The following is a 12,503-nucleotide window of genomic DNA, read 5'->3' on the forward strand; positions in this document are numbered from 1 at the left end:
CTTTCTGTTTGACAGACTGATGTTCAGATTCCTTAGGAACAGTGTCTTGGGGGGAAAGGTGCTCTATTGTTGGCAGTATAGTTCTATCTTGCTTTCATAGGAACCCTAGCATTATTGCTTTGGTAATCTTCTTCCATCACCAGCAAGCCCCCAAGGAGTCTCCTCTCCACAATGGATTTAGCTCAGAAAAGTGAAAACAAAATACTTAAATAAGAAAACCTATCAACACATCTCAGCCAATTAAAAAAAAATTTAATGCTTAACCTGATACACATAGAAACCCATTCAAAATTCAACACCATTTATAATATAGAAATACATGGAATATTTTTGCTCTTATTGGTAGGGGGTAAGGGTGAGGGTGGGCACAGAATCTAGGGCCTCAGCATACTACCTAACTTTCCAAACCCAGAAATAAGTAATATTTACTCAATAATGTGCTAGGTTCTGGCCAACAAAACATAAGATATATCTAAGTATGTTAGAAAAGGGAGAAAACAAAATCTGTCTACATTTGTTACACTTTCATAAGTAATTTATACCAGAGAAATCTAAGGACTTACACTACAAACAAAACATTGAATGATGCTGCTATTTAAAAAAATATTTTATATACCTACAATAATTAGCTATTATCAAACCAACTTGACAAAAATTAAGTGGGGCCGCTATATAGGCTTAGCGGGAAAAGGCATCTGCTGCCAACCTTGGTAACTTGAGTTTGAGCTCCAGAAATTACATGAGAGAAGACCAGCTCCACAAGCTATCATCTGGACGGACACACACACACACACACATGAAATATAGAAAATTATCAGAACAGCAGTAAATCTAAACCATTATATAGAATTAGCCTAACAAAAAGAATTACATTTTTTATTTAAAAAATTATAAAGTTATCTAAAAACATGAAAGAAAAGCAAGCAAATCATGTTCATAGATGGAGCTTGCAAATCAATGAGAAACTTGACTCAATAGTGGATTACTTAAATATACAAAATAAAAGCACATCCCTATGTCCAAACAACATAAAATAATTTATGCAGAACTTAAATTTAAATTATGAAATGTACATACACAAAATTTATAGAAAAAGTTGGATTATGGGTTTTTTAATCAAGAAAAGAAAGATTTATTAAACCAAAAGCAAGATAAAAAAATTAGCAAAATTGAATACAGTGAAAACAGAACCCTGGTCTACAAGAAGGCAGGATTGACCCTGGGTAACAGACTACCATGTTGCAGAGTGACACGGTGGCCTTGATGTTCTCTCATCAATATTCCTTTATTTTACAATCCTTTTTAATTGTCAATACACAGCTATTACACACTGTACCTTTTCATAAAATCTTGGATACCATGCACAAAAAAGAATATATTTTTCCGATTTTCCCCAGTACCATGTCTAGTGTCCTCCCCAGATCCGTACATATCTACTGAGGGCTTTGTTCTTGGCCATGTAGCACACATTCGAACACAGATGCATCACTCACATAGTTTTATACTCACTGCTCTGGAATTTTCCTTTTAAAATGTGTCTTAGTAAATGTTCCATTATGCGCATATCACCATTCATTTATTTAACTTTTGATTATTATACATATTATTTCTTATTTACATAAATAGTATGGATATTTGAAAGAATTATCTAGGTCAAATTGTTTAAAACATGTCTCCTAAATTATTATAATACTATTTTCTGTGCCTATGTATACATATGCAGATATATAAAGCAGCATTTCTAAATCCAAATTGTGAAATAATCAGGATTGTTTTATAATCTGATAATGTGTTAGCGACATCTGCACAGCTGCATAGCCTTTCCCACTATCTAGTATTATTATTTTTAACATTTTCCAGTGTGGTGGTAAAAAGGTACAACTGAACTTGCCTGACTGCTAGTGAGCGTGTTTCCTCCACACCCCAGTACAAACTATATCTGCACATGAAATACAACTTTACTTCTTTCAGAAAAAGGTCTTTGCCCTATTTGCTTTTTAAGTATTTAGGACAATTTGGTTTTTTAAAAATATCTTTTAATTTTGAGATTATAATATACTTACATCGTTTCCTGCATCCCTCTTCTCCCTCTAAGCCCTCCCACATACCGCCTTTGATTTATTTTGACTTAGTGGCCTCATTTTTCATTAATTACTGTTACATGCATACATGTAATTGTGTGTATGTATATATCCCTTAATACTTATGTCCATTGTGGACAACCTGTTCTTGTGTGTGTTTTTCAGGGCTGACCACGAGATATTGACGAGCCAGTTGGTATGCCATTGCCTGGGGGAGACGACTCCTCCCATTCTTTTCCTCCCTTAGTTCCCTGAAGTTCTTTGTGTAGTGTTGAGGCCTCAAAAGCTTTTTATCAACAACAACAACAACCACCTCTGACAACATTTGGCTGGCATTATGTTCTACTTATGGATGTTGCTTCATCAGTTGAACTTGCCTTCCATGTTGGACTTTTGTTACACTACACCAGTTGCTATCTTTTAAAAGTAAAAATTTGCCTTAAAAGGTCCCCCTTAGTCACAGTCACAGGGAAGGGGAATGGGGTGAAAGCGGGAGGGAGGGAGGAGTGGGAGGATGCGTGGGATGGGACAGCAAATGAGACGTAGCATGAATGATTTTATTTTTCAATTAAAAAAGAACTAAACTTATAGTAAATAATTTACTAATTTTTTTTGTATAGTGCCTAGTAAGAATTATATACTTGACAAGACATCCATAAAGACAATGTTTTCTATCTCAAGCTATACACCGTGTCATTATCAAAGGCAAATTATAAAATACTAAGGGTTGTTTTTAATACTCTGATAATGTGTTAACCACATCTGCATAGCTGTGACCAAAATATCTAGGAGATCAAAGGAAGAAACAATTTATCATGGTTTCCAGTCTCAACCCGTCTAGTCCTTATCAGTCTGGAGAATGAGGCAGAACTGAGCTTTTCATGTCACGGAAAAGCCGCAAAACAAAGAAGCAGCATACAGGAGAAGGCCAGAGGAGAAGTAGAGGCAATATCACGTGCCTTTTGACCTCCTCCAACTAGACTCCATCCCCTACCTTTTTGCAAGCCCCAGTAATGTGATCATACTGCAAAGCCGTCAAGGACTGGTTCATCAAGCAAGACAGAGCATCATTTTCCAACCACCCCTAGAACCTCTAGCAGACACAGGCGGAAGTGTGTGTTCACTAATCCCTCTGGCGTTTTTACCATTAGGACGTCGACAAATACTCTCTATTTTTTAGTGTGGATTTGCAACAAAATAAAAAATATTTGGTTTTTATCACTGAACATTGAGCCTGACTTTGTTAATACCAAAACAAAATTAACAGATACATGACTGATGATGTAGTTAGTCATTCTATTACGTCATGTGATATTTAGAGCTGAAAGCTACTTTGCTACCTTCTCCACAATGGGGACTGAACTTCCAACTATCAAATTGACCTCTGGGTAAACTAAAAACTTAGAGCATTAGTGCCAAGACGGTTTCATTAAGTTGTTCGCTTGCTCATTCATACTTTCAATAAGTCCTATTTCTAGATGCCACTGGACGCTACATACCAACTGAGATGTTCAATCTGAAGAAATGGTTTAAAATACCTTTTTCTAACCCTATGGACAGCAAACATGAGAATGAGGTAGCATACTTACTTTCCCTTCATCTCTTGGGCTATCACTTAAATGGACAACCGGGCCTGGATGAGTCTTGGTGGATCTGTTAAATTAATTCAGAACAACAATATGAAATGAGACAGTAGAGAACAGCAATGAAATCAAGATTAAGTTGGAATGCACGCCCAGGGTAGGTTTCAAGGCTAACCCTCCGATGCACTTGAAATTTTCGCTTCCTTTAGGAACTACCTGTCATCTTCTTACTAAGTCTATTAGGGTAGAGTCAGTTTTTTTTTTTTTAAACCAGGTATGAAAATAAAGTTCTATATTTGAAAATGGAACTTTTAATTACATTTTTGTAAAATTTGAGTCCTGGATATTTTTAATAGCTTTTATTAATATGGAGAAATGCTACAGCCACAGGCTTGTGTAGTAAACCTATTTCAACCAAATTTTTAAAGTGCTTACCGAATATAAGATCTCCTTTGACAAGAAATTTCCTATGAAATTATCCCTAAAGCAAAGCACAGTGGCACCCTGGATTTAAAGAGAAATTCTTTAGTGATGAACTGGTCATAGCTATCCTACAGAAAACTGACAACCTGGGAGAAATCTAGCTCATTGATTATGTCTATTTTATCTGATTTTCCAGTGTAACTAATAATAAATAATTATATGTACAACAGCACAATTGAAAGTTAAAAGGATCATGTCAATCTGACCATAAATGTATTGTACTTTGATTATCTGGCATAGTTTCTTCACAAATCTAATTTAACATGATTATTGAATATAATTATGTCATAGTTAAACATGATATGGCCTGGCATGGCTGAAGAATTGTTTCTCAATTGTCTACAGCCCTCCATGATACAGTTGATGCAGAGGGCAAGAAAGCAAATAAGCTGTATATAGGCAGGATAATCTAGCTGTGACTGAATTGGCACAGTTCCACTTTATTTCTTTTGTTTTTAATATTTATTTAATATGTATACAGTATTCTGCCTGCATGTGTGCCTACATGCCAGAAGAGGGCATCAGATCTCATTATAGATGGTTGTGAGCACCATGTGGTTGCTGGGAATTGAACTCAGGACCTTCAGAAGAGCTATCTCTCCAACCATCTACTTTATTTCTTAAGGCCAATTTTGTACTATATCCATTTTTTATGAATGAGAGTTAACAGGGGGTGGAGGTCCCCCTCAGTCACAGTCATAGGGGAGGGGAGTAAGGGGAAAATGGGAGGGAGGGAGGAATGGGAGGATACAAAGGAAGGGACAACCATTGAGATGTAATATGAATAAATTAATAAAATAAAAATTTTAAAAAACAGAAAAAAACCCAAATGTAACAAGAAAAAAATCCTAGATTCACTTATTGCTTTTAAAATGGTTTCTAAAATTTAAATAGTCTTTACTGTTCTATGATGAATCTGACTTCTCAAGATGACTCAAAGAAGTATGTAAATTAGATATTGGTAAATTTTGAGCGTGGATTCATTCATCCCATTCATAAAAACTGATATAGCACAATTGACATTGCTGAATACATATGTATTAATTTTTTTAATATTTTTTTATTATTACACATATATATCAAACTACCTATAGTAAGAAAACCATGACACAATCTAGTGACAAAAAAATAGATCATATACAACAGTATGTACTGCTATTGTTGTTCTATTTGAAAATCAGAATTACTATTTGTTTTCTAGAGTATATTTTAAAGAAAAAAGTACACAGGGTTACGAAGGGAAGTTCATAGGGCTGTTCTTCATTCTATTCCTATGTAATATACACTTACATATAACTATGGTATTCTAGGAAAGTAAATGCTTCTGATACAGGGCTATGTCATTAATTGTTCTTTAGTAAATAACAACAGTCAACAAACCAAAACTGCTATCTATCTTTTGGGCTTGGTCAGACCAACAATTATTAAAGAGTATTGCATGAAAAACTAGTGTAAACAATTAAGGTGTTTCATAAAAAGAATAATCTATACTTAAGCATTCAGAAACTCTGAATTAAACAATGTCAAGTATACCTTTACAAATTTGCGTTATAAGTCTATTTGCAAATGCAACCAAATATTCATTTGTTTCCAAAATTATTGATCTACTCCATATAGAATCGTATTGAAAATATACTTTGTAAATACAGGTTACACCATATGTTATACTCTTCCATGCTAAGTCTTACAATGTATAAAAATGTATAAAACACACATGTATAAAAATGTTCCAGTTCAGAAAATAACTCAACATTCAATTATTATTTGTAATGAAATTTTAGAGTATAAAAGAGATCTTACTTGTTTTTATATATTAAAAGTTAAGGGGGAAATGTTTATTCTGTTTTGTTACTTAAAGATAATGACTATCTACATACTGGCGTATTTTCTGTCTGTTTCTCTAACAAAACTCCAGAAAGCATCACTAGCAAAGTGTCACTGTCAGAAAAGTGACAGAATTCTGAGATAGTGTATTTCCAATGTATCTTAAAAAGTAGAGAGTGGCCAAAAGACAATTTGGGAGACTGTGAGTTAATATTTAAATTTTTATTTATTACAGTGGAATTAATTCTATGGGACACATTTTAGAAAATCTAGTATAATTAAAATCATTGAGATTAGAGCAATTGGAACAGATTTAAAATTCATTAAAAATAGCGTTTTCATTAGAACTCCAGAGAATAACAAAATACACAGGAAAATGAGTCAGCATCAAGTCAAAAACACTTTGTAATGAGTTAATATGTATGAAACTGACAACAAATAAAACTTTTCTTATTAAAATCCTGTTCAAAATATGCTTATATGTGTACTACACAAAGAGATGATACTTGAAGTCCAAACAATTTGAAATATTTCCCTCTTTACATGAGCAGAAACTTAAATACCAATTATTCCGGAGCTAGAGCAGTAGTGCTGGAAAGATGGCACAGAAGAGCCCTAACTATCCTTCCAGAGGATGCAGGTTTGGTACCTAGCCCTGACAAGGCAGCTCACAGCCACCTGCAACTCCAGTTCCAGGGCATCTGACAACTTCTTCCAGCCTCTGCAACCATTGCATGCATAATGGTGCACAGGCACACATGCCGGCAAAAGACCCACACATAAAATAATGAAATGAAATAAAAATCTTCAAGCTGTATTATCAAAACATGAAGTAGACTGCTTTTCTTTGAACTCAGAACACTATTCTAGCAAGGTAAGAGATAAACCATTATCATTAATAAGCATTTCTACTGATAGGGATTATTTTCATATAAAACAATCCATTCTCATTATGGCTATGCTAATGCCAATTATAAAATCATGAGACAATTTACATGAATAAGCTGTAGTGTTATCCTATTTTATTATCGTGGTTGATATGTGTAAGCTTTTATCATTCACAGTATTTACAATGTGTAAAAATAACACACATTAATGCAACTATATCTATTTTAAGGTAATCTATGGTTTTATTTTAGTTCAATTTCATTTAATTACACATTACCAATAGATTTACCACCTAACTATAATCTCACAGGTTACATAATATATGTGATATTTTAGTCAAAGTGACAGCCAAGTGCAAACTTACAGTTCAATTGCTTTGTTCCACATGATGACATATCCAGAAAGAATGAAAGATTCAATATTTACAATATGTGTATTTCCTCTTTCTGTTCCAACATAGAGCCATTTACTCTGGAAAGGTAGATGACAGTAAGTAATTCTGAAAGAAAGAAAATTACAATTAAAATATCTGAATTTTACATTTGATCAGTACATTTTTCCTTACACACATAACACTAACATATATTTATATAAGTGGCAGGAAAACCTATGTACTGATGTAGCATTTCCTTACTAATAAGAGAACATAGGACAAAAGTAATAATATAGCATTAAAATTAATAATTATAACATTATTAAATAAGTACCTAGTATGGGCATGAATTTATGGTTTGCATTTTTTGACCAATACACAAAAATATGAAAGTTGATGCTAATGATGGGAGCAACATGTGTGATACATATGTACCCTGAAAATATTTAAATCAGATTTACCACCTCTAAATTATGAAGGCTTATAAAATCTTTTCTTCTAACATTAGTAAATGGTGGTGCTTTATTGTCATTTATGGTCATACTGTGTGACAGTATTTCAGAGCTTCCTTTTCATTTCGGACACTATAGTACCAGTTAATGAGCCTTCTCTGGCCTTCCCCCAGCCTTCCCTCCCCCGCCTTCCCTCCCTAGCTTCCTCCTGACTTCCCTGGCCTTCCCCAGCCTTCCTCCCCCAGCCTTCCTCCCCCAGCCTTCCTTCCCCAGCCTTCCTTCCCCCAGCCTTCCTCCCCCAGCCTTCCTTTCCCAGCCTTCCTTTCCCAGCCTTCCTTTCCCAGCCTTCCTTTCCCAGCCTGCCTTCCCCAGCCTGCCTTCCCCCAGCCTTCCTTCCCCCAGCCTTCCTTCCCCAGCCTACCTTCCCCAGCCTTCCCTCCCTCAGCCTTCCTTCCCCAGCCTTCCCTCCCTCAGCCTGCCTTCCCCAGCCTTCCCTCCCTCAGCCTGCCTTCCCCAGCCTTCCCTCCCTCAGCCTGCCTTCCCCTGCCTTCCCTCCCTCAGCCTGCCTTCCCCAGCCTTCCCTCCCTCAGCCTGCCTTCCCCTGCCTTCCCTCCCTCAGCCTGCCTTCCCCTGCCTTCCCTCCCTCAGCCTGCCTTCCCCAGCCTTCCCTCCCTCAGCCTGCCTTCCCCAGCCTTCCCTCCCTCAGCCTGCCTTCCCTCCCTCAGCCTGCCTTCCCCTGCCTTCCCTCCCTCAGCCTGCCTTCCCCTGCCTTCCCTCCCTCAGCCTGCCTTCCCCTGCCTTCCCTCCCTCAGCCTGCCTTCCCCAACCTTCCCTCCCTCAGCCTGCCTTCCCCTGCCTTCCTTCCCCAGCCTTCCCACACAATTTCCTTCTTCCCTGGCAATGCTTCTGGTCACCACCATTTCTAAGAGGTCAACTGCACTATCTGTCATCCTGAATACAGTGATAAAAACAAATACACATTTCTGTCTTACATAGAAAACAACTGAGAAGATTTTTTTTCAGGACCAGAAAGTAGAACTTTGTTTTCAGATATTTTTTATTAAACTACAGTAGGCACATACATATACTCAAAGTGACAAAAAATGTTCTGATAATTAATACTTCTAAAACTGTGACTCGGTATCTACTTTGAAGATGGAACCACTCTACAAGGTCATTTAAACTGCCTAATATAATGGAGATAATTCTAAGTGCTTTACATGTTATATACAAAATACAATATAAATTATAAAACCCTGTTCTATAAACATTTAACTTTATCTCTATAGATGCATACATGGGACTGAAACTCTTTGCTTTATAATTGCCAAAGTCCAACAGCTAATAAGTGTACTGGGAAAACTGTGATGCAAACCATTCCTGTTCAGCTAGAAGATCAGTGCCTTCCCCCCTTAATTCCACTGTTTGTTTATTTAAATAAAAGTCACTTCAAAGATAAGTTAGGTACATAATGAACATAAATTTCAGAGTTCATGGAGAAGTAGTAGTTATCTCTGTGTGAGAGCATAAATCATTTACTTTGTTCAGACGCTTGGCATTTAAATATCAGGAGGAAAATGGTTATGGTCAGAGAATCACTGTATTCTTTTCTTAGTGGTGTGTGTGTGTGTGTGTGTGTGTGTGTGTGTGTGTGTGTGTGTGTGTGTGTGTGTGTGTGTGTGTACAATGTGAGAGTGCACGCTTGCGTGTGAGGGTTCACATGTACCACGGTATGAACGTGGATGTCACAGGGCAATCTCAGGTCTTAAACAAGGTGGAAAGTCCACTCTTTCCAGCTCATTTAAGGCAGAGTTTTCTCTTCCTTGACATGGTGCTGCATACATCAGGCTAGTTTTTCCTTGTGGGAGCCTTCACTTTCCTCTACCTCTCATCTTAATGTACGAGCGCTGGAATCACAGACATGTGCCACTATACAAGACTTCCTTCAGTTGTATTGTTCTAGACTCATATTCATAATGGGCTTTCTGGCTAACTCTGAGACCCATCAGGATTATTACACATGTAATATGAATTTTAATGACTCTTCTACCAACATTGTAATTAGTCTCTTTAATTTGAATTCATTGTGCTATTCTAGACAACTTTTTTAATGTATGAGTGCTCTATCTGCATGTACACCTGCAGGCCAGAAGAGGGCATCAGATCCCTTTATAGGTGGTCATGAGCCACCATGTGGTTGCTGGGAATTGAACTCAGGACCTCTGAAAGAGTAGCCTGTGCTCTCAACTGCTGAGCCATCTCACTAAACCCTTCTAGACAATTTTTTTAAAGATTCATTTAGTTATTATTCATACAGTATCCTGCCTGCATGCTAGAAGAGGGCACCAGGTCTTCATATAGATGGTTGTGAGCCACCATGTGGTTGCTGAAAAATGAGCTCAGGGCCTTTGGAAGAACAGACAGTGCTCTTAACCTCTGAGCCATCTCTCCAGCCCTCTAGACATTCTTAAAAACCCACAGGCAAACATTAGAAAAAGCTTGGGAAGTCCTATGGAAGAGTTGGGGATCAACTGAGGGAGCCAGAGGGGCCAAAGACTTCACTAGAAAGACCTACAGAGTCAATTGACCTGGACCCAAAGGGGCTCACGGAGACTGACCCACCAACCAAAAAGCATGCATGGACTTGTCCTAGGCCCCCTACACATATATATCAGTTGCACAGCTTGGTCTTCATATGGGTCCCCCAGCAACTGGGTCAGGGACCCTCTCTGACTCTGATGCCTGCCTCTGGGATTTTGTTCTCCTAACTGGGCTGCCATGTCTGGACTCAGTGGGAAAGAATGTGCCTAGTCCTGTAGTGTTTTAATGTGCCAGGATGAGTTGGTACCCATGTGGGACCTCCTTCTTCTCTGAGGAGAAGGAGAAGGCAGAATAGGGGACAGGGGTATGGTGGGGGGAGGCTCTAGGAGGAGGAGGGATGCTGTGATCAGAATGTAAAGTGAATAAATAGATTAATGGAGAAAAATAATACTTTAAGGGGGACAATGCAATAAATTCACAGATAATCTCTTGCCAGAACATGTTACCACATCAAATGTTTCCTAGAGTTCCCTTGAAAGATTATCTGGTGAGCTATCAGAAGAACTGAACAAATTTTTTATATTAGGCAGGCAGATAAACTTTTTTTTTAATGTGAATGGCAAATTCACCTGGTTTCATTTTATAATACATGTGACACTTATGAGTGCAATGATACACAAGAGTAAACAGTGAACATCCAGTGTGTCCCATGCATGTCCTCAGCCTGCCACACTGAATGTTTCAATATCCTGACTCTCTGAACCCGATGCTATCTATCCTGTGGAAAGCACCAGGCATATGGCATTAAAAACATCAGAGAGCTGCTATGACATAAGCAACTGCAAAGTTCATTGATTTTTCTAATTAATGAGTAACCTATATGATACTGGAAATCGTTGATTAAAACATCAAGTCTAGAATAGCTGTCTCCAAGGGATATTTACTAATATTACACAGGAAATAACTTGATGGTCATGTTTCTAGGCAATGGATAATCCATCTTCTTTTTAAGCTTCAGTTGAAATAGGAACTCATTTTGAAGAAGATACAAAATCACCCTTTCAGAATCACAGAGAGATGGAGAAAACAATCTAAGAGCTTCAAACAGGACATGAGGAGACCTCAAAATGACACAGTGATCTCAGCAGGTAAAATCTGAGAACTGCTAGGTTCAGTGATGGAGCCTGAGGCAGGAGGTAGAATTCTGATGTAAACAGACATTATAGAACAGAAAGAAGGAACGCCAGGAAGAAAATCCTGACAGAAATAGAACCAAGGTCCCATCTACTACCTATCATTCAACTGTTGTACAGGATTATAGTAGCCATGTGGGATTTCCAAACTTTATCTGGATAAAACAGTTGTGACTTCGGACGAATGACATGGGCAAAGGGTATGATTGCGCTTGGTCTGTGTGCTCAGTAATCTAAATAATTGATAGCCTTATAGTCATTATATTCATTAAGTCTTCATTTATAATTCATTTTCACTACCACCATCTAATACCGTAGGTAATTTTAATCTGTTATAGGTAAGCCTTAGAAAAAGAATCTCACTTCTCTATTTATATTGAATATCACAAAGCATTTAAAATATTCTTAATCTTCCCATTCATTCATCCATTCAACCTTACTGAATGAGACTTTATAGAAACTTGTGTTATCTCACACACACACACACACACACTCCATCCTCATCACCTGATACACATGTGGAGAGAGATACAAGTGAGTACACAAGAAAAATAAAATCAAAGTGTGTTAATATCTATAAAACCCTCAGAAGAAGAGCCTTATTGGAGAGTAAGGAAAATTAAAGAAATGAACATTCCATTTGAATCATTACATTAAAAGTCAATATACAAAATAAGAATTTTTCAAACTAAAAAAAAAAAGGTACATACTTTAATTCTTCCTGATCCTCACTTAGGAGTCCATCTATAAATTCTGCAATATGTGATATTTTAATTTTTTATAACATGACAATATATGTGCTTGTTTTTGTTTTTGTTTTGTTTTGTTTTGTTTTTTAGGATTTTAAACCAGCCTTTATTAGCTATTGGTAATACAAATATTCCAAAAATATAAACAGGCTCTTAACAGCATCCTACAGTTCAAGTTTCTGAATACAACAAATGTGTCAAATTCTTAAGCAAGGTGGCCAAGGCCCCAGCAGCCCCGTCACAGTGGCAAGCAGACCGTCCCCCCACTCCCCTATGATATCTCAATCGGGAAATGGGAAAATCTGGGTAATTACAAGCAAAGAACTTCACCTGCCT

General features: G+C 37.2%; 1 protein-coding gene across 1 annotated transcript in view; it reads right to left on the reverse strand.

Annotated features, from left to right (window-relative positions):
• Stxbp5l (syntaxin binding protein 5L) overlaps nucleotides 1–12,503 on the reverse strand; it is a 239,059-nt gene that overhangs the window by 151,074 nt on the left and 75,482 nt on the right. The window contains exons 6-7 of the mRNA XM_051150549.1: nucleotides 7,224–7,358; nucleotides 3,671–3,734 (exon numbers count right to left, since the gene is read on the reverse strand). Of these exons, the coding sequence (XP_051006506.1) occupies nucleotides 3,671–3,734; nucleotides 7,224–7,358 (199 nt within the window). The remainder of the gene's footprint in view (nucleotides 1–3,670; nucleotides 3,735–7,223; nucleotides 7,359–12,503) is intronic.

Source organism: Acomys russatus, chromosome 8, assembly GCF_903995435.1.
Source record: "Acomys russatus chromosome 8, mAcoRus1.1, whole genome shotgun sequence".
NCBI classification, from domain to species: domain Eukaryota; kingdom Metazoa; phylum Chordata; class Mammalia; order Rodentia; family Muridae; genus Acomys; species Acomys russatus.